The sequence below is a fragment of the Zalophus californianus genome, chromosome 8, assembly GCF_009762305.2.
Source record: "Zalophus californianus isolate mZalCal1 chromosome 8, mZalCal1.pri.v2, whole genome shotgun sequence".
Lineage (NCBI taxonomy): Eukaryota > Metazoa > Chordata > Mammalia > Carnivora > Otariidae > Zalophus > Zalophus californianus.
This window is the reverse complement of record NC_045602.1, coordinates 35,964,907-35,992,067: the sequence shown is the minus strand read 5'-3', so window position 1 is coordinate 35,992,067 and position 27,161 is coordinate 35,964,907. Positions and strand designations below refer to the sequence as shown.

The 27,161-nt window shown below is 42.4% G+C and overlaps 2 protein-coding genes across 7 annotated transcripts; both read left to right on the top strand.

The window, feature by feature from the left end:
* The first annotated feature begins 308 nt into the window (after positions 1–308).
* LOC118357289 (zinc finger protein 2-like) lies at positions 309–11,954 on the top strand. The gene is given in 6 exon segments (XM_035729014.1): positions 309–362; positions 1,695–1,821; positions 3,604–3,717; positions 5,404–6,081; positions 6,084–6,473; positions 11,905–11,954. Coding segments are annotated over 5 exon segments (1,347 nt in total). The 3' UTR covers positions 6,458–6,473; positions 11,905–11,954.
* Positions 11,955–12,195: 241 nt separating this feature from the next.
* LOC118357282 (zinc finger protein 135-like) lies at positions 12,196–26,881 on the top strand. 6 transcript variants are annotated; one of them, XM_035728999.1, is made up of 4 exons: positions 12,196–12,261; positions 13,658–13,829; positions 17,693–17,773; positions 20,439–26,881. In XM_035728999.1, exon 4 carries the CDS (start codon positions 20,760–20,762, stop codon positions 21,702–21,704), a length of 945 nt encoding a protein of 314 aa, XP_035584892.1. In that variant the 5' UTR covers positions 12,196–12,261; positions 13,658–13,829; positions 17,693–17,773; positions 20,439–20,759; the 3' UTR covers positions 21,705–26,881. The 6 variants fall into 6 exon arrangements, with proteins under 6 accessions (XP_035584892.1, XP_035584891.1, XP_035584890.1 ...); XM_035728998.1 differs by lacking the exon at positions 12,196–12,261 and adding an exon at positions 12,608–12,918 and having other exon boundaries at positions 13,741–13,829; XM_035728997.1 differs by lacking the exon at positions 12,196–12,261 and adding an exon at positions 12,608–12,918.
* The last annotated feature ends 280 nt before the right edge of the window (positions 26,882–27,161 follow it).

Here is a 27,161-nt window from a genome sequence, read left to right as displayed (position 1 = left end):
CTTATTATAGATTTATGAAATGGGGTAAAAACTAACTTCATTGTAAACTGTTTGATTTTTTAATAGTTTTCTGGTGTGGGTTCTGTTCCCAGGAAGCTGCTAACTCAGGAACAGAGTTATGGCAATATCCATAATTTCCATCTCCTGGGAAACGAATTTACTTCTAGGCTTGCTTTGCTCTTCATAGAGTATTGAGAATAAGGGCTGTTTCATACCTAATTGATATGTAGAGATTTTTAGTCTGGGTCAGAGAACTACAAAATGTAATTGGTCTCTGTCATGTTTCCTCTAGCTCTGCCAACTCTGGCATGGGCCTTTTCCAAGAGAACATAGAGGAGGAGAGAATGGCAGCCAGATGGCAGGTGAGTTGGATTTTCTTCAGTCCGGAGCTTCTTTGCAAGCCTTGGAGATTCATCCCATTATGGTAAAAGTTGGGCTCTGTAGAGAAGACGAGTACGTTTGCTGGCTTCAGATTCTCTTCTTTCTCACCATACAACGCAGCTGTAGGGATCTTCCTTCTGAATGGCCCTTCATAACGCCTTGGTGACCGGCCCCATCATGTCTTTTGTAATGGTTGGGGACCAGAGGATTGAGGCAGCTCTGCCATTAGCAGTGAGCTCAGGGAGTGCTTAGAGAACTCTCATGAGAATATAAAAATTCTGAATCTTCTAGTCTGGAATGTTACATTCCTTTCAAAGGGACACCATATTTTTTTTATCTTTTTTCTCCAGTTTTAGTTCTTAAAAGTATCTTCTGTTCCTCGTACACTTATCATGGATCTTCCCTTGACTTGAGAATCAGTTGTTCAGGCTGAGATCCTCTTGGATCCCTGAGTGTTAGAGCTGAAAGGGAATTTAAAGATCATCTAATCTAAAAAAAAATAAAGATCATCTAATCTAATTCTTTAATAATTTTATCGTTTAAAAAATTGAGGCTAGGGGTGCCTGGGTGGCTCAGTTGGTTAAGCGTCTGCCTTTGGCTCAGGTCATAATCCCAGGGTCCTGGGATCGAGCCCCGCATCAGGCTCCTTGCTCAGCAGAGAGCCTGCTTCTCCCTCTCCCTCTGCCTGCCTCTCTGCCTACTTGTGCTTTCTATCTCTCTGTCAAATAACTAAATAAAATCTTTAAAAAAAAATTGAGGCTAATAACAGTGTCCCTGAAGTTTGGAGGCTCTGCCATGGATATGACATGAGGCCATCAGCAAGAGTTTCATGCCTCAGGTCACAGACCTGTACCTCTTTTTTTTTTTTAAGATTATTTATTTGAGAGAGAGAGAAATTGAGCATGAGCAAGGGGGAGGGCAGAAAGAGAGGGAGAAGCAGGCTCCCCACTGAGCAGGGAGCCCAACGCAGGGCTCAATCCTGAGCCAAAGGCAGACGCTTAACCAACTGAGCCACCCATGTACCCCATTTTTTTAAGTAGTCTCTATGTCCAGTGTGGAGCCCAACACAGGGCTTGAACTCACGACCCTGAGATCAAGACCTGAGCTGAGATCAAGAGTCAGACACTTAACTGACTGAGCCACCCAGGTGCCCCTCAGACCTGCACCTCTTATGTAAAATATCCAGTGCTCTTACATCATTAAAATCATTTCTTTTTTGTTCCATATATCCTCCGGTGCTGTATTCTTTTCTCTTACTTAGTGAGACATAAAAGAAGACACATAGGTGAGTAAGAACATGTCTGTCTTTTCAGAAGTCACTCAAGTTTAAGGATGTGGCTGTGAAGTTCTCAAAGGATGAGTGGAAGCAACTGGTTCCTACTCAGAGGGATCTTTACAGGGAGGTGATGCTGGAGAACTATCAGGGTTTTGTTTCTCTGGGTAAGCATGACTTTCCTTGGTGACTCAGAATCTGCCATTGGGTGTGTGTGTAAAGAAGATGGCCCTTCTTTTCTTACTGGGGCAGAATTGTACATCTTTGGATAGATCCCCAGGAAGGGTGTAAGTGGTTTATTTTTTGTTGTTTGTGTTTAACTAATAGCTGTCAGTACTGTCAGTAAATGGCCTTTTTGATCTGGATAGAATCTGTAGGATAAGTGAAGTTTGGTCTGAGACCCTAGCTTTAAGCAAAAAATTATATTATATAAAATGGAAAATGGGTACCCCCTTTCCTAGGAATTTTCAATAAGGGGGGAATCAGATAAATGTTTATCTCTGTTTTGCCTAAAATTGTAAAACAATGGAAACAACGCAGGCACTTGGGAATAGGGATTTAGGTAAATGAATCATTGTACATCCATAATGGAGTACGTTGTACACCCACGTGGGCCTTTACCATGAATGATATTTATAGAGTTGGAAAGATATTAATGATATCCTGTTAAATGATAAAATCAGTATATGAAATGACTGGAACCTGAGTACATTTACAACATATATCTATATGCATAGAAAAAGTCTGGAAGAATCTACACCAAAATTTTACCCCTAATTATCTTTGACTAGTAGGCTTACAGGTAAGTTTTTCTTTTTTTTTTTTATATTTCTTAATTGTCTACAATGAACATGAAATATTTTTTTAATTAAAAAAATTATTTTTGAGAGAGAGTGTGTGTCTGTGCATGAGCCAGAGTGGGGGGGTGCGCCTCAGAGGGAGAGGGAGAGAGAGAATCCCAAGCAGGCTCCATGCTCAGCACAGAGCCTGACATAGGGCTCGATCTCACGACCCTGAGATCATGACCTGAGCTGAAATCAAGAGTTGGACACCCAACTGACTGAGCCACCCAGGCACCCTGAACATGAAATATTTTTAAAACTACAAAGATGAGGAAACATTTTTAAATGCATTGTGATTAACACCAAAGTTAGTATAGTGGTTGCCTCATGGTGGGGAGGAAGAGGGGTTGAGGGAGGGGCTTCAATCTTAGTATTAATGTTTATTAAGTTAGATGGGTTCATAGGTGTTTGTTTTAGTCTTTATGCCTTTTGTATGCTTAAACATTTAATAATGCAATTAAAAACTAAATGTAGAAAATTTATGTGTCACTAAATAAATTTATATATATATGACATTTATAAATGTCACTACTTTAAATCATTAAAAACCAAAGACATTATAATTTTTCTTTTTAAGAATTTCTAAAAAATTGTTTATTAATGTTTTAAGTTTTAAGTGTTTCATATTAACCGCACATAAGTTGAATATTTCTTAAACTGCTCTAGTTTGAGTTGTAGTTGCACCAAATTCAGTATAATTGCACAGAAGTATAATTAAGGGATACAAATCTATTATTTAAAAAACTACAAAAGAAAATGGGATAGCTTCTTCACCTTAGCTCCTTGAGGTGCAGAACCTTCTCCATATTCCACTTCTCTAAGCTAAGAATTTCCCCTCAACTCACAAGAATACTCGTTCCATCTGGGGGAGGTTCCTAGATTAGAGAAAAATTAGTGAACTACTTCAATAGATCTAATTCAGACTTTCTAGAAAGTACTGACTTCCCTTCAGAGAAGGAGAATTAGCATCTTATCTTAGAAATTAGCATATGCTTTTAGGATACTTCCATTTTCCTCTCTAGAGAGTAAGGGGATCTTATTAAACCCTGGGATAGTTGTGAATTTCTATCCCAAACAGCCATTTCTCATTTTGTCCTTTGTGAGCAGGACTTCTAGTTCCTAAACCTGATGTGATTTTCCAGTTGAAGAGAGGTGAAGAGCCATGGAAACTTGATTTTCAGGAAGGTGAAGAAAGTGATGTCCCAGGAAGCACTTTTCTAGGTATGTGTGAACTGGGTAGATGGGATTTCGCTGGACAGTTCACTTGTGTGAACACTCCTTGTGCTAGTCATAGGCCTATGGAGAGGGTCACTTCTATACTGGGTCTTTGTCTGGAAAATTTATGCCCAGGTAGCCACGTGGCTTTCTTGTCACCTTTTTCAGGTTTTTGCTCAAATGAGCTGCCTTCTCAGTCAGGCCTGCCCTGACGACCCTATCTGTAATTGAACTCTCTCCATCTCTTTCCTCCTTCCCTGCACTACCTTAGCTCTCTTCTCAGGTGTGTCTTCCTAACATACTATATTTTTACTTCTTTATTTTGTTTCGTGTTTGTCCATACCTACCCTGATGAAAATGTAAACTCCGTCAGAGGTTTTATGTTGTTCACTACTGGATCCCCAGTGTTTAGAACAGTACCTGGTATAGGACGCCTGGGTGGCTCAGTTGGTTAAGCGACTGCCTTCGGCTCAGGTCATGATCCTGGAGTCCCAGGATCGAGTCCCACATCGGGCTCCCCACTCAGTGGGGAGTCTGCTTCTCCCTCTGACCCTCTTCCCTCTCGTGCTCTCTGTCTCTTATTCTCTCTCTCTCAAATAAATAAATAAAATCTTAAAAAAAAAAAAAGGAACAGTACCTGGTATATAGCACACACTCAGGTATTTGTCAGATGAACAAACAGGTATCAAAGTCCCACCTGTTGGGGGTTTTGGGGGAGGAGGCTGAGGGAGGGTTGAGACCTATTTGTATTTAACTCTGATAATACTTTTTTATCTTTCCTACTTACCTTTTACCACATCTCTTCCTCTTCCTTTAAAAACCATTGTCATTGACAGTTCACTTTCTCAGGTCCTAGCTGGTCTTCCCACTTATTCTCTGCTGTTTAAACTCACTGACATGTAATAAACTGCCCAGTCATTTCCATGCTTCTTTGTGTATCCCCTGTTTTTCTGCATGTACCCCTCCCTGAAATGTTCTTCTTTTGGTTGTTCACATGGTTAACATATCTTCCAGATGACCATTCTTAAGTTTTCCTTCTAAAGAAAACCCCACTCCAACTTCCATTCATTATTTCCTTCACTGGACTTACCATATCTGTTACATTTTATTTGTTTACTCTTTGTCTTCTGTCATGTAGAATATAAGCATCATGAGGACAGGGACCATGTCTCTCTTATTCAATAGAGTCCCAGTGACTTCTACTGTACCTAGCACTTTGTAGGCACCTAATGAATATCTAATGAATGAACAACAGAAGCTTGTTTGGTGGGCTAATTGCGCACCTTCTACTTCTCTTCTCTGTTCTTCTCTTCTCCTCTGCCATTTTTCATCCTCTTTGTGATGTTTTTCTTTTGAGGAGTTATCAATAAACCAGGCAGTATTTTGTATTCATTTTTTTCTTTTTTTTTTAAGACTTTATTTATTTATTTGAGAGAGAAAGAGCGTGAGTGAGAGAGAGCACAAGCCAGGGGGAGAGGCAGAGGGAGAGGGAGAAGCAGACTCCCCACTGAGCAGGGAGCCTGACGTGGGGCTCAATCCCAGGACCCTGGGATCATGACCTGAGCCAAAGGCAGACACTTAAATGACTGAGCCACCCAGGCGCCCCTGTTCATTCTTTTCTTAACATAGATAATGTTCTTTTTTTCACTAATATTAAGACCCAGTTATATCTGTAATTTCTATTTGTTTTAGACCAGAATGCTAGACTTGAGAGCCAGGATTCAACTCAAAGGCAGGATGTTTCTAAAAAAGCAAAGTCACAAAAGACATTAATGGAAACACTCAGAAAAGATGGCCCTCTGGGTCCTGTACTTGGCCCAGAAAACCTTGAGGGCACCAAGAAAGAACATCTTTCAGGGGAGACTTTGAAGAAATCCTCCCCCAAGGAAGACTCGCAAAGATCCACTCCTGCCAAGAAAACCAACAGTAAGGGGAGAAACCTTGAATGCAGCATATGTGGGAAGACCTTATATAACCACTTATCCCTCACTCGTCATCAAAGGACCCACACTGGAGAGAAACCCTATAACTGTCAAGAGTGCGGGAAAGCCTTCAGCTATAGAAGTAGCCTTAAGAAACACCTGATATCTCACACTGGGAAGAGCCCTTTTGAATGCAATGAATGTGGGAAAACTTTCTATGACCGATTAACCCTTACCGAACATCAGCGAACTCATACAGGAGAGAAGCCCTTTAAATGTCACGAATGTGGCAAGGCTTTCTTTGTCCGCTCATCTTTTACCCGCCATCAGAGAATTCATACTGGAGAAAGTCTTTATGAGTGTACAGAATGTGGGAAATCCTTTAGCCAGAAAAGCATCCTCGCTCGCCACAAGCTCACTCACACTGGAGAGCGGCCTTATGAATGCAGGCGTGTGGCAAAGCCCTGTTTGACCGCTCCTCCCTCATTCGCCACTGCAGAGCACACACCGGAGAGACCTGTTTTGAATGTAATGAGTGTGGGAAAGTTTTCTTTGACCGCTCATCCCTTAATCAGCATCAGAAAATTCATAGTGGAGACAAGCCCTATAAATGCACTGAATGTGGGAAAGCCTTCCTCCAGAAGAGACCGCTTACTCAGCATCAGAGAGTGCACACTGGAGAGAAGCCCTACGAATGCAGCGTGTGTGGGAAGGTGTTCAGTTGCAAGTCCTCTATCATCCAACATCAGCGACGTTATGCCAGGCGGGCTTCAGACTATCACAGAGGTGCTTCAGCCCAGCAAGGGACCCCCACAGGAACTTAAGCCACTTTTGTGCAAGGTAATGAAGGTTTGTGTTCGAGCACCTTCTAACTGCTGCTTATTCTCATGCCTCCATTTGATACTAGAGTCTCAGTAAATAGTCTTAATGGACCATGCCGTAGACTTCCCCTTGGATGCCTCATACTTAATATGATACTCTGAGGATCCCCAGATTGGTCAGAAGCTCTCCAATCAATATGTTTTGTAAGTGTTTGAAGGGGACCCTAAGATAAGCATCATATGTTATTTATTTATTTAGTTATAATTGTTTTTTTTATTTCTGGACCACTCTGTAAGAATGGGAACTATTTCATATCTGTGCATTGCTGTGTCCCCAGTGTGGTGCCTGCCACTTATTACATATTTTCTCAATGAATGAATACCTGTCTAGTCATGAGAACTTGAGTCCCCAGTCAAAAGTACTTTCTAGAACTAGAAACTTCAATAAGAAAATTAACATGAAGGTAATATGTATGTAGGACTGTAAATACCTTCACTATAACTGCCCTATTAGCTCTTAATCCACTCTTCTTGGAGGTTTCTGGAGCCCTGGTTTGGGTATGCCCTTGTTCTTCCCTCAGGATCCTTAGTTTCCCTGAACTTTGGCTCTAACCTGACCTTTGGGCTCTAGTAGACTAACCTATCACCCTTGTTTCTAGGTTAATGGTTGTGTTTTTGTTTTATGTTTGTTTTATCTCATTGATAACTAAAATTCCTTAGCCTGGTTTTGCCATTCCATCCATACCCTGGACACAACACCTTCCCTTTCTCATAATGTATTCGCGTATAATTGCTGAAGGGAAAAATATTCACACCAAACGTTCAAAGTCCAGTTGCAAGCCAGCTGTAGCCATGGCAGATGGGTGGGGTTCCAGGCTGAAGAAGTCAGCTACAATGAACCAGGAGATGGTGCTATGTCTAGTCTCAATATCACAAAGCCAAAGTTAACTCCAGGCATAGCTCATCCATGAGTAGTCATCCTTCAGTACTAAAGCAGCAGACATGAGAATGTAACTGAGACCCAGGCCACCACATCCTATTAGACATGATGTCCTTCTTGCCAGAACATCAGTATCTGTGAAACCAAAATGCAGACTGTCCTATCCACACCTACATAGTGGAGACGTAGATTGGCTTCCTCACACCTTCACCTTGAGAATTCCTCCTTAGTAATAAAGCAGTAATTCCAGGGAGCAGCTGAGAGAACACAAGCACTTAGATGAGGAGGAGGACAGGTTCCTCACATCTAGATGTTTGTTTTTTTTTTTAAAAAGCACAGTGGTTTCAGTTTCTTATACCATATTGGTATTATAATGGATGAAGGGTAGAGAATTAGCATGGCACTCTCTTCTTTCACCTTGTTAATGGACAGGAATCTGGAACCTTGGGCAGGACAAATGGAGTTATAGTGAAGCCCAGTAGCAGAGACCACAAAAAATCAGTCCCCATGATGATCAAAGATCTGTCCCCTTGTATGATGCCCAACCTATAAAATATGCCATAGGTATCAGGTAAAAATGTGGATTCCTTTCCATCACACATATGAACATATGATTCCCACATTCTGTACACTCGTAACATATGTGAACATATGTCTAAAACCTGTGCAAATTATGCAGAAGAAGCAATTGACCAAATATCCCAGGATCAGTAGTTCAACTTACTGAGCCATCTTACAGAACCTCATGATTAAGTAACTTGCAAAAGCCAAAGTGTTGATAATAAGCATTGATTAATGCTTACTGTGGCAGAAGCTGTTAGTTGCCTAACTTGTAGTCATACTTCTTTTCTTTCTTAACAATAGGAAATCCAAGTCTCTTCTGAGCAACAGAGTGCTCAACTATATTGCTCAGCCTCTCCTGTAGTGAGGTATATCTAGTCAGGCCAATGAAATACGGATATATCAAATGTCAAGCCAAGTATATTGATATATCACATACCAGACAAATGATATGTTGATATCATTGGAATTTGTTGGATAAGACTTCTGGAAAGGCACCTTAAAAGGGAGGGATATCTAAGAAACCTCCTTTTGCCTTTGCCTTTCCCTTCTTCTCTACCTGGAATGTGGATTTAGTGGCTGGAATTCCAGCAGCCATCTTGTGACTTTGAGGATCTAAGTCATGCCTGAAGGATGGGAAAGGAGAAAAACAGAAGACATCTGATTCTTTGATGATCTTATGGAGATTCCATACCAGCTCTGGACTGCCTACTTCTGATCTTGCATGAGAGAGAATAAACCCTTATGTATTTAACCACTATATTCACAGCCAAAGGAAATTTCTTAAGTTGATGGGCAAAGAGAAACAGAAGGAATTTATCTGATCAGATTCCTCCTGTTTCCCTCATACTTTCAGGTTGCTTCATCCAGCCACCCCTAGGGAGGCCAGATCCCACAGCCCACTGTGTGGCACTTCAGCAAGCCTGGAAGTGGTGCAAGGAACCAGAAACTTGAGCTGTGCAGTTGTTTAGCCTGTGGCAAGCAAGGGGGAGAGACTGACACTCCCAAGCAGATAACTGCCCAGCTGAAGCTGGTGCAATCAAATGTCTGAGTGGGTTCATTGGCTCAGGCAGCTGAGGTAGAGCAAAGTGCTGAGGGTATGTGCACAGGCCCAAAAGTAACATGCAACTTGACTAGGCACATACTCATGCCTGATTTATTGCCTTTGCTATTTTTTTCCCGCCAAGTTTGATTACCTGTCTCAAGTCTGCCTTCTTCTCTCCCTACCTGAGACCTGTAGCACCTCTCTCTTCTGTTGAATCTCATGTCCCTGAGACCTCCACCTGTTTGCCACACAAATCCACCTTTACATTTTCAGTTTTGCCCTCTTCCGTGGTGACTAAAGGATTCCTTGTTTGTCACTCTGCATATCAATTTTCATCTCAAAGTAAATGGCCTTTCAAGGCACTGTAGCTTCAAAGGAATGCAAAGATGCTTTCCTAGTGAGATGTTGTGGCAAACACAAAGACAGACTAGAAGGAAACAGAAGCACTCACTGAATTTAGGAAAACCCTTAAGAGACTATATCTTAAAGTGTTCCAAGTCCACTCTACTGTGGAACACCAATTTATGTGCTTGGGCCAGCTGGTAGTGTCCAGGGCTACGTGATTAAAGTAGGGCCTCTGTAAATAAAAGTAGGGTTACGAAGGAAGTCCAGGTTTTCCAAAAGCACGCAAATGAAAGCCAAGAAAAACAATGAGGGCAATGTTAGTTTCAGGCATTTACACCTTCTCTACAAGCACAGAAAAGAGTATACTCAGTTATTGATCATCTAAGTAGCAGTAAATACTCTGGGATACTCCTCCCATGGAGCTTAATCTGTGGTGTATGTGTGTTGGGAGATACCCAATAAACAAAATTAATTACGTTAGAAAGAGATAAGTACTATGGAAAAAAATGAAGTGGTCAGCGAAGTCTTCACAAGGAGAACAAAGGCTTGGAGGAGGTGAGAGAGCAAGCCATGTGGATACTTGGGGGATATCCACCCATCACGTCTATCCAGGCAGAGGAAGAAGCGCTCCGTAATGGAAGCATGCCTCACTCAATTGAATGATAGGTCAGTGTGGCTGCAGCAGAACAAATGAGGGGAAAGTGGTAGAAGATGAGATCAGAGAGTTAGTGTGTGTGGATTTTGCAGGGCTTTGTGGGCCACTGTAAGGACTTTGACTTTGTTTTGAGATTGGAGAGCAATTGTGTTAAGAATAGTATGTATAGGGCAAGAGTAGGAGTGAGACCAGTCAGCAGGCATTTGCAGTGATCCAGGCAACAGTTGATGGGTGCTTCGACCGGGGTGGCAGCGGTGGAGATGGCGAGACGTGGTCAGATTCTACGTGTATTTTGAAAGTACAGCCAACAGGATTTGCAGAGGAACTGGATGTGGGTTGTGAGATAAAGAGAATGATGACCCCAAGGTGTTTGGACTGAGCAACTAGAAGGATGAGTTGCCATTTACTGAAGTAGGGAAAACTGTAGGAGGAAGAGTTATGGCATTGGGGGAGGAAGGGCATCAAAAGTTCAGTTTTGAACATCCTATTTTAGAGATATTTATTAAACATCCAAGTAAAGAGATTGAGGAGACAACTCAAGGTCAGAGGAGAAGCCCATGTTAGAGATACGAATTGGGAATTGATCACATTTGGATGGTATTTAGAACATCTAGACTGAACAAGATTACTAAGAAGTAAGTGTTCACAGAAAAAGAAGAGCAGCCCAAGGATTGGTCTCTGGGACAGTCCAACATTTAGTTGGTCCCCAAATGAGCAGCTTCAGCAGCCCTTGGGAACTTGTTAGAAAAGCAAAATCTCAGGCCACACCCCAGAATCCTAAATAAGGTTAGAGTTCAGCACTTTGTTTTAACAAGTCTTCCAGGTGATTCTGATCATGGTATAGTTTGAGAATCACTGGTTTCAAGGCTGGGGAGAAGGAAGAGGAGTCTATTTAGAAACTGAGAAGGAGTCACCAGTCAAGGAGGAAAACCAGAGTTTTTCCAGGAGGAAGGAGTAGTCAGTTTTATCAACCGCTGGTGAAAGATGAAGTGAGAGGAAGACTGAGAATTGACCATTGATTTGGTAACAAAAGAAGGGGGATTTCTGTAATGGGGTTGGTTAACAAAAGGAAGGTATACCCTGGTGTTCCAGACAAGTGGTGCCTTTCATATACAACGGTTTTTCAAAAAAACTGTCCATTCCATAGCTCTTGCTATGGAGGGGGTTGGTTGGGGGGAGGCTCCTTTCAGCTGTTCTTTGAGCTGGTAGGGCTGTATTGTCTACCACATGCCCTCTCTCCTCTCAGCCCTAGCTGATCGGACCAAAAGCAGCCAACCTTACAAATCAGTTAGAAGATAAGTGTAACTATCTGTACAACAAACCTAGTGTAATAGTGGCCTATATAAAATAGAAGTTTACATCTCTCTCACATTAAAGCTCAAGTTCTGTTCCACCAAATTGTCAGGGGCTCAGTTCCTTCTATGGTGTTGGTTTGCCATTTCTCTCGTGTTAACCTTGTCCACGTGGTCCACAATGACTTGTGTTCCAGCCAGCATGGAGGAGCTTTCCTCTTCCCTTTAAGAATCACTTTGCTCTCATTTCCCTGGCAAGAGATAGGGATGATAATAAATATAATCTTGGGGCGCCTGGGTGGCTCAGTTGGTTAAGCGACTGCCTTCGGCTCAGGTCATGATCCTGGAGTCCCGGGATAGAGTCCCGCATCAGGGAGTCTGCTTCTCCCTCTACCTTCCCCCCTCTCATGTACTCTCTCTCTCTCTCATTCTCTCTCTCAAATAAATAAAATCTTAAAAAAAAAAAAGAAATATAATCTTTACTCTAGGAAGCTTTAGGCCTACCTAAAAGTTGGGAACACTATTAGAGAAAAGACAAATGGACATTGTGGCTTCTACCCAAAGAGGGACAGTTAGGCTAATTTGATTTTCTTTCTTGGGAATTTGAACTAGAGAGAAAACTCGCTACTTTACTGTGGAAGATACGTGAGACCATGCACCATCCTGAAGATACACCCAATCCCATCTGACAGCTCCTCGAACTTCTCTGGAGTCTTGAGAGACTTCCATGTTCCAGTCACCTTGAGGTTGGCGGTACCAGTTATTAACTAGTAACTTCTTGGGGCTCTGTGTCTGGGTTGAGGTGATTTCCAGGACAGAGATTCTACTTTTCCTTATTCTGCAGCCTGGAATACACACCCCTGATTACTTTATATAATCTCTGTCCCCGTCACAATGGGCTAACACCATGGAGGCGCAGGAAGGAAGCGGTGGGGATGCGGGCGCCTCCCCTCGGAGGGAGTACCGCAGGTAAAGAGGGAATCCTGGGTAGGTGGTGGGGGATGTCGCCAGGCCCTCGGCCCATCACAGTTGCCATGCGAGGCGGGGTTTAGCGTGGCCGAACACATCTTCTGGGCCCGGGCCCAGAGTCGGCATCGAGGAAGGCGCGGCCTTTCGAGCAGCCAGCAAGGGGTTTCCTAAGGGGCTCGACGCCCTTGGAAACTCAGTAACTGCATCACGCCGCAGGCTTCTCAGCCCTGAATAGGGAGGACCGCCTGGCTAGCGTCCCGCGGAGTCCTCTGGGAAGCGGCGTCCCGTGACGTGAGCCGCGCGGAGGATTCTGGGAGTTGTAGTTCAGCCTCGAGTTCTGGCCGGCGCAAGTTGGCCCCGCGGACTCCTAGATACCTTTGCCGCCTGGCTGGGGCTTCCTCCGCGTCGTGAGGGAGGTCGAGCCTGTTGTCGAGGAGGGCTGAGCGCGGGGCCTTCCAAGCCTGAGTGGCCGGAAGGAGGGCGGCGGGAGGGCCACCCGCGTGGCGCCAGGCTGCCCTGAGAGGGTCTCGGGGCCTCCGAGTGCACCAGAGCGGTGGACCCCCGGGGTCCCTCGCCCGTTCGCTGCTCCCTTCTCCCAAGGCAATCGTCACCTGCGCGGGCCGGGGGAGGGAGTCGCCATGGAGCCTGGGGGCAGAGGTGAGAATTTCGGAGGGATGCGGCTGCAGAGCCTGCTGGAGAGAAAAAAAAAAGGGGAAAGGCTGCCCTCTGGCTGGGGCAGGCTCTGGAAGGAGAAGCATCACGTCTTTGTGAGACGACAGCCCTTTCCAACTGGTTGGTCTCACGTTGGGGTTTTGAGGGAGAGCCCGCTACCTCATTGCCCTGCTGTTCTTAAGAATGATGTATGCCTCCCTTGCACCCAAAATCACCAGATCCGACAGTGTGGCTTTTGACAATGACTTTGTTTTGTCTTCACGGGAACCCCATAAGGTGGTAGGAAGGAGATTGTTATACCCATTTGGCAGATGGGGAAAGTGAGTATTCCAGTTGTCACAAGATTTGTCTAGAATCCTGGATTTTTTCCCCATAAGACCCATTGCTTTTCTAAGAATGCCAGTATTGTATCTGAAAAGCCAGTGTTCAAGAAGAATTTAACTAGTCTTCCTTCATCCTGTGAGCCTGGAATAGAACAGGAATGAATCATTAAGCGAGGATCGGATGGACACAAAGAAACTTTGAGTATTACTTTGATTCTCACTCAGCGATGAGAGTTAGAAATATGTATTTAATTTATGTGTCCAGATTTTCATAGCAGAGTCCTGCTAGAGTTTAAGGGCAGAGAAAGATGGGAGGATTTGGAGGCAACGATGGTCATGTTTGTATTAATTCAGGGATGTTGTGGGATTGTCCCTTGATTTCCTGTGTTGACTTTTCTCAGGTGACAAGTAGCTGTGTGTGGCAGTATCCTCAAGTTTACTGCAAAGCAAGAGTAATCATCATGGCTCCTGTCTCCACTTGTAGGGTCACTTTCTGAGGACTCAGGCCTTCCCTGTGCTGGAGACCCAAAAGAAAATGGCATGACCCCTGTGCTGCTGACCCCTGCATCCCAGGTGGGTTTAATTTCCTTTTTTCTCTTGTTTTCAGAACAGAAATACGATTTCCTCGATTGTTATGGAGTTGCTCAGCTATGATTCCTAGACTACTGGGTTCATCCTGATAAAATGATGAGTGATGAACCTGACAGTAAATGCTCCTCACTTGTGCAGAACTTTCCCTCCAGCATTACTTCTCCATCTACTTAGTGCTCAATTCACTCTTAGATCTTCGGTGCTGTCACTGGCCTCATGGTCAGGTGCAGAGTAATAGAAGCCGGTTTCCCTGACTCGCAAAATTTACTGAGGAAATAAGACAGAGATAAAGAAAATAGTTAATCAGCAAGAAGATATATATATAAAGATGCAGAAATGACTGGTACAGATAAGTCATAAAAGGCCTTGGAAGAGGTTTTACATCCTCTAGAGTATTTGGGGAAAAAATACTGGGATAAAAGCTGTACTTTGGAAAATAAGAGAGGGTAGGTAGCTGGAGAATAGAACACAGGATTATTCCAAGAGAGAGAAACAGCTTTGGCAGAAAGTCTGTTAGCGAGTTGGAGGTCTTCACGGGGTATGTGTGTCACTGTAGGGTGAGCTAGAGTGTGGTAAGGGAAGCTTAGGTATGTTGTAGCCACACTGCAGGAAAACCTACACGGGGTCTTATTCCAAAGGTAAATAAAACCCCATAAAAGTTTGTAGAGGCCCAGCAAGACGAAACATGCCTCTCTCTGATTGAAGGGAAATTAGTCAAAATGTTTCTGTAAGATCTGGCCTCAGACCCTGGGAGAATGGCACCTCTGTGGTAAAGGCAGTGGGACTATTTGACAACTTCAGACCTGCCTCACAGCGCTTAGGTCTGAAACGCTGGGGGTTCTGATCTGAATTTGTAGATCTCTTTCAGAGGAAAGGGGAGAGAGAGTCAGTAGCCTCTGCTGGACAGTTTCCAGTTGGTCTTGCTGTGTCTTCCAGCCCCAGCACATGCACACTGAGCAGCAGCTCTTTAAACAAGTTCAATTTCTGAGGTTTTCTCAGGAAACTAAAGTCTGAAATGAACTGCCAGTTAGTCTGTTACTGTTTGTAAAGAGAGGAGACCATATAAATTATATTGCTGTGTTGATCACTCCTGAGGCATATGGTCTTAAGGGACCATGAACTTAAATAAAAAGGGTAGTGATTTTATACTTCAAGTATTAAACAGTTAACATATGTGGAATTTAAGAAACAAAACAGAGGAGCATAGGGGAAGGGAGGGAAAAATAAAACAAGACAAAATCAGAGAGGCAGACAAACTGTAAGAGACACTTAACTATAGGAAACAAACGGAAGGTTGCTGGAGGGGAGGGGGTGGGGGGATGGGATAACTGGGTGATGGACATTAAGGAGGGCAGGTGATGTAATGAGCACTGGGTATTACATAAGACTGATGAATCACTGACCTCTACCTCTGAAACTAATAATACGCTGTATGTTAATTAATTGAATTTAAGTTAAAAGAAAACAAGATAAAAGATTCAACATAAAAAAATAAAAATAAAAAAATTATTTTGAGCAGGGGATTTTCCAAGTAGGTAGTTATCTTAACTTTATTTTATTATATGAATTGTTTTTACCATTTATTTTTAGAAGGCTGTATCATAAACACTAGAATGCTGACTGCAAACAAAATTACCCATTATATTCATATGTATGTTCAGGGAGCTATGGCAAAAGTGGTAGTTCAAAGAGAGACAAGACTGTTTCATTTGCTAGCATCCCAGGGACAGGTCTGTTTTAGTGTATCACAATTAAAGTTGTACAGGAAGTTTTTTATATAAAATTAGAAAAATTAGTAGACATCTGTCTTATCAGCAGGAAATAGATTCAGCTGCAGATTCAGATGAGCATTACCCACTCTGCTCCCTTGCCCTATATTTTAGGAGAGAATCTGAACTTTGTGCCTGTCACAAAAAGATAGATCCAGGTTAGGCTTGTACTCCTGCAATGTATGACATCCTTCTCGTCCCTTCCCCACCTCTGTTCTCACACCCACTTTTACAGAACCCCATTTAAACTGTTGCTACTAATTCTTCTTCTTCAAGTGTTCCTTTCTTCCTTCAGCCCTTGACGAATACTTACAGTGTTTCTGCTCTGTGCCAGATAACTAGAGTTGCTTCAGTGAGCAAAATTAGACCCGGCCTCTGCTCTTGTGGAGCTTACCGTCTAATGGGACAGACAGACATTACTCACAAAGTCCCCTCAGTGTGTGCATCACACAAGAGAAGGGGAAGAGCATGGTGCTCCAGTCCGGAGAGCCAGGAAAGCCTTCCCTGAGGAGGTAACACCTGAACTGAGATCTGAAGTGTGAGCAGATTAAAATAGCTGAAAGGATGCGGCAGGGGGAGAGCATTCAGGAACAGGAAGCAGCCTGTGTAAGGGGGTAAAAGGGAATGTATTTAGTATGTATTGGGCAGATTTTACTCTCAAAGGAAAACTAGAGAGAAAAATATTTCCTGTTTCTTGAACCCCTTACAGTTTAAAACCATACCACAGAGAAAATAGTTAACTCATAATTATATTTTCTCCCTTCCCTGTGTCTAAATGGTAAGGATTTCTGTAGTTATGTAATTTAATTTATCGATCTATAAACTAATAACTTGGTCCCTTCAGGTTTTACAGTGAAGGTTCCTTCCTACTTGCAGGTTACATGCAGTTCTCATGTATGGACGCAAGGAGTGAGTCTGGCTACAGATGCGCCAGAGAATCTTACTGTTGGAAGGGATGTTAGAGGTCCTTTTGTCCAGCCCTCCTTCCTGTCTTCCTTCTGTTATGCTATCAGTTTGAGTCCCTCTCAGAGACTCCTGGAAGATCCCTTTGTGAACACAGGTGTGTTTGGTTTTTCAGGAGTCATTGGTGATCAGGGATATGGCTGAGGCTCTTGCCCAATGGGGGCAGCTGAACCCTCCTCAGGGAGATGTGCCTGAGAAGCATAGGCATCTGGTCTTGCTGGGTAAGGTTGGCCTCCTCCCCCGCTTTGAACTTACCCAGTGTGGTACCTTTGCTTTCTCGGTTCCTAGGAGCTCTGAGAATCAAAGATTCTTAATCGCTGTGTAAGTCCTGAGATAGGCAATGTCTACTTTTGTTTCTGGATATATGTGTAACTCTCCCAGAGTTAGAGATGGACACCTTTTGACTGTATTTTCCTAGGTGGTAGCATCCTTCTTCTCTCCTCCCTGACCAAGGATGTTGAGACAAAGTTCTAGTGCAGATACCTTTTAAGAAATGGGTGCTTGGGGCGCCTGGGTGGCTCAGATGGTTAAGCGTCTGCCTTTGGCTCAGGTCATGATCCCGGGGTTCTGGGATCGAGCCCCACATCAGGTTCCTGGCTCAGCGGGGAGCCTGCTTCTCCCTTTCCCTCTGCCTCTCCCCCTGCTCATGCTCTCTCTCTCTCTGTATCTCTGTGTCTCAAATGAACAAATAAAATCTTTAAAAAAAAAATGGGTGTTTATTGTTTTAATAGAGAGAGGTAAAAACAAGTGACTTAGTTGTTTTGCTCAAGTAGACCCATATCCATCTTCCTACCTTCTGAGCACTGTTGAGGGAGAAATCTAGAACTGACCTCTCTCTTTCTTTCTCTCTCTCTCTTTTTTAGAGATTTTATTTATTTGACAGAGAGAGAGCCAGACAGCACAAGTGGGGGGAATAGCAGAGGGAGAGGGAGAAGCGGGGAGCCCAGTGCGGGACTCGATCCCAGGACCCCAGGATCATGACCTGAGCCGAAGGCAGACACTTAACTGACTGAACTGCCCAGGCTCCCCTCTTTCTTTCTCTTATACTATCTTCCCTAACAACCAAGGAAATAACACTTGTTACCAAACGAATTTTTCTTTTCCCATGAACAGGGCTTCCAATTTCCAAGCCTGATGTAATCTCTCAGTTGGAGTGTGGGGAAGAGTTAGAGAGAGAAGTATCAAAAGCATCAGGTGAGTGATAACATAAAACCCAGATGGTCAGTGGTATCAAATGGATCAAAGCATCTTTGAGGTGCTTGTGGAGGAGCCTTTCCAGATTTCACTAGACCCATGGAAAAGTTGAAGTGAAGTCCCTTTCTCCCCATGCCACACTCGAGCTCTGTGGATGATCATCTTTTATAAATGCATACTTTTTAAATTTTTTTTTTTTAGAAAATAAGTAATTTCCACCCTTTTCAAACCTATTCTTTTTCCCAAATAAGGTAAAAATGAAGTCAACATTTTAATATTTGTTAATAATATGCTTGGGTATTAGGCTCTAAACCAGGCTTTTTCATATTATTTTTTATTTTATCTCTGCAGGATAGTGTGACTTTTTATCTCGGACCAATAACTAAAAATCGATCTCTGAGTTTCCCCTTGCCTTCCTCTTTATCTAAGTAGAGAAAGCATAGGGTAGTGGTTGCGTGCAGACTTTGGAACCAGTGTAAATGTGTTCAAAGCCAGTCTTAACTACTTACTAGCTTTGTGACCTTTAACAAGTGAATTATCCTCTGTAACTCAAAGTCCTCAACTATAAAAGGGGGATAATGATAGCACTTAACTCTTAGGGTTGCTGTGAAGATCAAATGAAATAATCCAAAAGAAATGCTTAGAGTAGTACCTGACCAAATGCTGAGCAAGTAATAACTATTGATTAAGTCCTGGTAAATTATTTTGAAAGATATCATGAATTTGACCTGATCATTTCTATCAAACTGGATACCGCAATGGACTACCTGCTAATTATACGTTCCTTAGTCTTACCCTTGTCTAACTGAGGCAGCATACCACTGCTGGATTCCCCACTCTGCCAGTTCTGTATTCCTCTACCCTGCTTTCAAGGCTTTTGTTACTACCTGCCTAACCATTTCACCTTCTTTATCCTTCAGCTTGAACCCTTAACGCCAGACAGGCAATCTCCTACTTTCCTCCATTAACTGTGTTCTCCACGGACATTTTGGGATTTAATTCTTCTGTTCCCCTTAGCTGAAAGTCCATTTGCCTTTAACCTGTTTCTACCCATTTGCCCTCTAAAATTCCAGGTACTTCCCTGATTATATGCAGTTGAGAACATTGTATTGTATTGATTTATTTCATATAGAGTCATGGTTGGAATGGATATTAAAGACCATTTAAGCCTGGAAATATTTAAACATTTTTAGCTTTTCTCCCAAAACTCTTACTAGGAAACCTAGGATTTGGGGCAGTTGTCCTGACAGGTTGGGAACCAATCTGAGCATCTAGGGATTTGACCCTTCTCCCTACATGCTGCTCTTTTTTTTCAAACTTCATTCTATTTAACTCTTTATAGGGCTTTTTTTTTTTCAAGATTTAATTTATTTATTTGACAGAGAGAGACACAGTGAGAGAGGGAACACAAGCAGGGGGAGTGGAAGAGGGAGAAGCAGGCTTCCTGCGGAGCAGGGAGCCTGATGCAGGACTTGATCCCAGGACCCTGGGAACATGACCTGAGCCGAAGGCAGACGCTTAATGACTGAGCCACCCAGGCGCCCCTCTATTTAAGTCTTTAAAGTTTGTTAGGTGTGGGGCAGTCAGAGGTGATCAGTTGCTTTTTTTTTTTAAGATTTATTATTTTATTTTATTTTTAAAATATTTATTTATTTGAGAGAGAGAGGACAGATGGGAGGGGCAAAGGGAGAGGGAGAGAGAATCCCAAGCAGATTCCGTGCTAAGCGCAGAGCCTGACATGGGGCTCAGTCTCATGACCCTGAAACCGTGACAGCTGAAATCAAGAGTTAGATGCTTACTGACTGAGCCACCCAGTTGTTCGATTTGCCTCTTAATCACTAAGCTTTGTGATGATGTGAATTTGCTGAGCTGGACCACTTTGTTTCTTTGTTGTTGTTGTTTTTTATTTTTTTTTAAGGTTTTATTTATTTGAGAGAAAGAGAGAGAGAGAGCTAGTGCACAAGAGCAGAGGGAGGGGCAGAGGGAGAGGAAAAAGCAGACTCCCCACTGAGCAGGGAGCCTGATGCGGGACTTGATCCCAGGACCCTGAGATCATGACCTGAGCAAAAGGCAGGCACAACCAACTGAGTCACCCAGCACCCTGATCTGGACCACTTTGAATGCTAGCTTAGAGAATTGGTGTCTCATCTTGGGACCATGGAACCAACAGAGTTTTTTTTTAAGGTTTTGAAGGTTAGTCTGTTAGCAGTGATTGGGAAATCCTGGGATGGGGAAAGATTGGTAGCAAGGAGATCAACTAACGATGGTCTTTCTCAAGACATGAGGTGCAGAGGCTCCAGTAAGAGATAAGAGTGGGCAATCCCTGTGAGACTTTTTCTGGCTCCACCTCACCCGTTTTTAAATCTTATCTGCCATTTACCCACATGACCTCTGCCTAGTCTTATTCTCTGTTATTCTTTCTCATCTCCTACCTGCCTAGATAGAAGAGTATTGAGTTCCTGCTCACTCTTTCCCTTTTGTGCAGTTGCATTTCTTTGCCCACTCACCTTTCTTTTCTCAAGTTCTTTCAGAATTGCAAAGCTATTTTTGAGAGCTTTCAAGTTCCTGTGTTCTCTTGTAAACATTTTTCATTATTTTCCTACCACAATAGTTATTTTTCTTTCCCGTGTAGGAAATGATACATGTGTATTTTTGTTTCTTTCAGACTGGGAGACAATACCAGAAAGCAAGGAGTTTACTCCAGAGCAGGGTATTTCTGAGGAAGAATCAGCCGCTGGTGTGTTAATAGAAAGATTTCCAAAGGAAAGTTCCAGTGAATGTGAGGATTCTTTAGAGAGTCAGGAGGAAAACCATGAGAAACATTTAATACAGGAGGTTGTCACTCAGAAGAAATCTTCTGGGGAGGGAAGTTACCAGTGTGATGAATTTGGGGGAAGTTTTAGTCAAAGATCATTACTTATTCAACAGCAAGGAGAGAGACTACACAACTGTGATTCATTTAAAAAGAACTTAAAATTCAGATCTAATGAGGCACGAGAAAATTTGTGCAGAGAAGAAACCTTGGAAGTGTAATGAGTGTGAGAAAGCCTTTAGTTACTACTCAGCTTTTGTCTTGCATCAGAGAATTCACACAGGAGAAAAGCCCTACGAATGTAATGAATGTGGTAAAGCTTTTAGCCAGAGCATACACCTTACTCTACACCAGAGAATTCATACTGGAGAGAAACCCTACGAATGTCATGAATGTGGGAAAGCCTTCAGTCACCGCTCTGCCCTTATTCGGCATCATATCATCCATACTGGAGAGAAGCCCTATGAATGCAATGAATGTGGGAAGGCCTTTAATCAGAGCTCATACCTCACTCAACATCAGCGAATTCATACTGGAGAGAAACCTTATGAGTGTAACGAATGTGGGAAGGCCTTTAGCCAAAGCACATTCCTTACCCAGCATCAGGTCATTCACACTGGAGAGAAACCCTATAAATGTAATGAATGTGGGAAAGCCTTTAGTGATCGATCAGGCCTTATTCAGCACCAGAGAACTCATACTGGGGAGAGGCCTTATGAGTGTAATGAGTGTGGGAAAGCCTTTGGCTACTGTTCAGCCCTGACTCAACACCAGAGAACTCACACTGGGGAGAAACCCTATAAATGCAATGATTGTGCCAAAGCCTTCAGCGACCGCTCAGCCCTTATTCGTCATCAGAGAACACACACTGGAGAGAAACCTTATAAGTGTAAGGACTGTGGAAAAGCTTTCAGCCAGAGCTCATCTCTTACAAAGCATCAGAAAACTCACACTGGAGAAAAGCCCTATAAGTGTAAGGAATGTGGAAAAGCTTTCAGCCAGAGTTCATCCCTTTCTCAACATCAGAAAACCCATGCTGGAGGGAAAACCAAAGAATATGGAAAAGCGTTTAGTGAGCATTCAGCCTTTGGCCAGCAAAAGAGAATTCATACTGGATAAAGACTATGTAAATGTGGTACATTCAGAACATATTTATCGAACAATTACTAAACACGGTGTGAGGGCTACAAAGGAATTTCAGCGTGTATTACACAAAAGATATTAATTGAGAAGTCATTGCTGATACAAGGCATAGCTTACTTAGAATGTGAAGGGGGGGTTTTACATTTTTTCAGTGCAGCAGAGGACTTTGAATTTCCTTGGGGAAAGAGGAAGATTATTTCCAACACTCTAAGGTGTATGTAAGCTTCCAAATCCTTGTGGGAGAAATAGGGTGTGCGATGATGCAAAGAAGAGATCTTCGCTGGATAGTCTCTTAATGCTAAGGAGATGAAGCTTTAAAGAGATGAGGGTTTCTTTAGGGAAATTGCAGAGGCAGAAATAAGAGATTGAGAATTCACAATGAGTTTGTCCAGGGTTTGGGAGTAGAGGTGGAAGGAAAGTTGTCCTTAGGCTTAAGTATAAGGTCACTTAGGAGATAGATGAGAAGGTTCGAGAAAAAGAACTGGGGTAGTGAACTCAAGAAATGTTGATTGAGATAACTACTCAAATTTGAGTGCTCCCAACCAGGGAAAATGTTAGACTCGTTAGTTGGTCAGGTGCAAAGTTTCCACCCTGATGCCAAGGAACGTTGGCCTGGCAGTCTGCTTCTGCGCTTTTTGTCTTGGAGACCTTGCTTATTGATTCACAGCTTGCTAAGAATCATATTAACTCCAGGGGTCAAGGCTGACAGCCTAGAAAGAGAAGGTATAGGAGGGACCTTTGATGTTTTCAGTCTATCTTAAGCTACCTATTTTAAGCTAAGTTACCTGAGAATATGCTTATTTATAAAGATTTTACCTCAATCGTATGTAGTTTGTACTTTAGATTTAGTCATACCATAGTCAAATTAAGTTGTAGACCTGAGCTGACACTGCATATTGGATTGTGAAAGATTCGAGAAGGCTTTGAAATACTTACCTTTCACCATTTTATTCTTGGGTAGAGGCACATGACAGCCTTGTATATATTTTTTTCCATTGGAACTTCGAAGGTTATTGCATATTTTGAGTATTGTGTTTTTAGTTTTCACAAGTTTGATGATATGTCTTGATGTGGATTTCTTTGAGTTTATCCTGTTTTCTGAACTTCAATCTGTAGGTTTATGTGTTGGGGAATTTTTAGCCATCATTTCTTTGAACACATTTTCCAGCCCTCACTCCTTTTCTCCTTCCAGGACCCTGATGACACACATGTTAGATCTTTGTAGTCCCACAAGTTCCTGAGGCTCTGTTATGTGATTTTTTTTTTCCAGTATATTTTTATCTCAATCTGCTCAGGCTACCATAACAAAATAATGTAGAATGGGGGGGCTCAAACAACAGAAATGAATTTCTCACAGTTTTGGAGGCTGGGAAGTCCAAGATCAAGGTGTCAGCTTTGGCCTCTGGTGAGGGCTCTCTTCCTGGATTGCAGAGGACCACCTTCTTGCTGTATCCTCATGAGGCCTTTTTTTGGTGCTTGCAGGGGAAAAGAGAACTCTCTTCTATTTCCTATAAAGCTGCCAGTCCTATCTGGTTAGGACCCCAGCCTTATGACCTCATTTAACCTTAATTACCTCTGAGAAGCCCTGTGTCCAAATACAATCATTTTGAGAGTTAGCACTTCAACATATGAATTTGGGGGGCACACAATTCAGTCCATAGCATTCTGCCCCTAGTTCCCCCAAATTCATGTTTATGCAAAGTACATTTGCTCCATCCCAACAACCCCTCAAATCTTAACTCATTGCAGCATCAAGTCTGAAGTCTTTACCTAAATATCACACAAATCAGATATGGGTGAAGCTTAAGGTGTAATTTATCCTGAGACAAAATTCTTATTCAGCTGCGAATCTACGAAACCAGATAAGTTATGTGTTTCCAAAATATAATTGTGGGACAGGCATGTGATAAATATCCTCATTCCAAAAGAGGAAAGAAGGAAGGAGTGAGAGGTCCCCAGCTAGTCTAAAACCCAGCAGGACAAATTCCATAAAATCTTAAGTCTTGAGAACAAATGCTGTTTGGCTTGATGCCCCACCTTACAGACCCACTGAGGCAGTGATCCCACATTTTGGACCCACTGGTACAGCAGTCTCACCACCAAGGCTCTGCTGGCCTATTGAAACTGAGATGATGTCCCTACCCTTTGAAACAGGAGGCAGCAATGATCCTGAAATTGAGTCACTCTTTTTTTTTTGAAACAAAAAGCATGTTCATGGCTGAGTCGCTTTACTGTCCAGTCCTGTAGGATCTAAGAAGTCGGACAGTCTTCCTCCATTTGTCTAGTTTTTCTGTCCCTTGGGCCCAGCTGGCTTGTTTCTGCTGATATAATCCCTGGCTTCTGTGGAGATGCCTGAACTTAATCACACCCATGAGTCACACCCATGATCTCTTTTTCAAATGGTTGTTCAGCCACACCCTTAGTGTTCTCAGGCAGAACAAGCTTTCTCCTATTTTGCAACATGGGTGGATGGAATTTTCTAAATCTCCAAGTTCTAGGGTTTTGTTTTGTTTGTTTGTTTTTTTGTTTTTGTTTTTGTTTTTGCTTAACAAGTCTTCTTCAATTTATCTCTCGGCCTCTCCTATTTTGTTATAAGCAGTAAGGAGGGCCCGAGCTGCACCTTTAACACTTTGCTTGGAAATCTGTGTTGAATGTCCACAGTTTCTTTGCTCACAAGTTCTGCCTTTCACAAAACACTAGAACACCGTTCAGCCAAGTTCTTTACCACTTTACAACAAGGATTACCTTCCTTCCAGGTTCCAGTAATGTGTTCCTCATTTCTGTCTGAGATTTCATCAGAGCAGCCTTTAACATCCATATTTATAGTGTGCACCTCAAAACTCTGCCATCCTCTACCCATTACTCAGTTCCAAAGGTGCTTCCACATTTTTAGGTGTTTGTTAGAACAGTACCCCTCCTCTAGGTGCCAAAATCTGTTAATCTGCTTGGGGGTGCCATAACAAAATACCATAGACTGGGGGGCTCACACAACAGAAGTTAATTTCTCACCATTCTAGAGGCTGGGAAGGCCAAGATCAAGGTGTCTGCTGATTGGTTTCTGGTAAGAAGGTTCTCTTCCTACTTGTAGATGGCCACCTTCTTGCAGTGTCCTCACAATCCTTCCTCAGTGCGTGCGGGCACAGAGAGAATTCTCTCTTCTTACAAGGCTACCAATCCTATCAGCTTAAGACCCCATACTTATGACCTCAGTTAACCTTAATTACCTTCTACAAACTCTATCTCTAAATACAGTCACATTGATTAGGGCTTCAACATGAATTAGTGGTTGGGGGATGGTTAACACATTTCCATCCATGGTAATTTTCTTTCTGTTCAGATTTATATTATCTTCAACTTCACTGATTCTTTCCTCTGCTTCTTCCATTCTGATGTTGACTCCATCATTGGATTTTATTTCAGTGATAGTTTTCAGTTCCATTTGATTCTCTGTATTATATTTCTTTAGTGAAACTATTTTCTAAATTTGTGTCAAGCATGTTTGCCATTGCTCATTGAGGCATTTTATGATGGCTGTTTTAAAATCTTTTATCAGGTAATTCTAACATCTGTGTCATTTTGGTGTTGGCGTCTGTGGGTTGTCTTCTCATTCAAGTTGAGATTTTCCTTCTGTGTGTGCTGACAATTTTCAGTTGAAATCTGGGCATTTTGAGTATTATGTTATGAGACTCTGTCCTATTTAAACTTCTGTTTGGGCAGGCCTCTGTGGAGAAAGGGTTGAGGGGATACTGCTTATTACTGTAGGTTGGTGTTGGAAGTGCAGGGAAATCATTGGCCTCTACTGACACCTGGATAGGGGGCCTCACTCTGCCAGGTAGGGGTGGGGGTGGGGGTTACAACTCCCTACCAGACCTCTACTGACACCACACCAGCAAGGAAGGGGAGAGACGTCTTGTCTCTGGGTAGGATTGGAAGCCTACTCCCCACGTCGTCTTCAGTGGACACTGCCAGGATGGGATGGGGAAAGAGTTGGTTTGGAAAATTCTGTCCTGACTTGACCCTCTCAATACTACTGTGGTGTGGGGGTGGAGCATTGAGGAGCCTCGTTACAGACTGGTGAGGGTAGAAGTGTAGCCTCCCCACTTGGTCTTGGGTCTTCGGCTGGAGTAGGTTGGTTATTATCTAAAAGTTTTCTGTCTTCCTAGGCCACTTCTTTCCTCATCCTTTTTCCAGAAAGAACAGAATTTTCTTGCCCCCCCCCCGCCCCTTTTTTTTTTTTGGTCTGTGCTCATTGGCATTTCTCGGTTGCCAACTTCTTCTGAATCCAGTCTGGGATAGATGAGGCAAAAGGAAAACCCAAGGACCTCAGTGCTGTGGTGTTCTTCAGGTCCTGAGGTCCCCAACTGGTCTGCATTCTCTCCACCTTTCAGAATCTTATGTTGTTTTATACAGAATGTCCATGGTTTTTAGCTGTACTTTGAGAAGTAGGGAAAGGCACTACTACATATTCCCCATGACATCCTTTCATTTGACACCAAAATAGCAGGTCAAGTTGTTGTCAAATTTTTGTGGCATACATAGGTCATTTGCAACCAGTTAGGATTAAGTATGAAGAGGAGTGCTCACTTGTTCTTCAATATAAGTTACCACGTTGGTAGGTAGGAACTACCAGGCTGCAAGCTTCATCTAGCTTTCAAGGAACTATAGTGTTTAAGTTGAGGAAATGCCAGTATTTAATTGTAGATTATAAATTTCAGAAGGAAGGATAGATATGATTAAGAATATAAACACATAAACTTGTGTTAATTTTTTTAATTTATAGCTTTGTTCCAAGAGCATGTAAAAACCACTGGAGAATTGAATTCAGAATTTTGGTGTGGTTTTTCTTCTATAATGTATTACCTGTATGTAGATATCTGTTCATTTTAATTTGATATATAACACAGGAAATCATAGAGAACCAACAAAGAATGAAAATAATTGGGATTTGGGACAAATCACTTCATCCTTTTAAATCTGTTTCCTCATTTGTATATTTTTTAAAAATGTAATACCTCCTTCAGAGTGGCTAGACTATGTAGATAATGGATGCAAAGTGATTTGCAAGCTATCAAGTGCTATATAACTATTAGGTATTGTTGATATAGTCATTTAAGACCTGTTCATCATGTATACTTTATGATGGTGTAGTCCAATAAAAATGATGAATATAATGGAATGTGTCTTTTTATATTTTCTTAAAAATAACTTTTCTTGGACAGAAGTAAAATGTGCATCTTTTGAGATGATCATATGGTTTTCTTTAATCTGTTAATGTGGTACATTATAATGATAGATTTTTTTTTTTAATGATAGACTTTCTAATGCCAAAGAATACTTGCATTCTTGGGATTATCCAACTTAATGATTTTTCCCACTTCTGGAAGAGTTTGTTAAGGTTCTCCAAAAACACACAACCAATAGGATATATATATT

What these genes read in the sequence shown, in the direction of transcription:
- LOC118357282 (XM_035728999.1), top strand. Translation starts at nt 20,760, where the DNA reads ATGAGGCACGAGAAAATTTGTGCAGAGAAGAAACCTTGGAAGTGTAAT.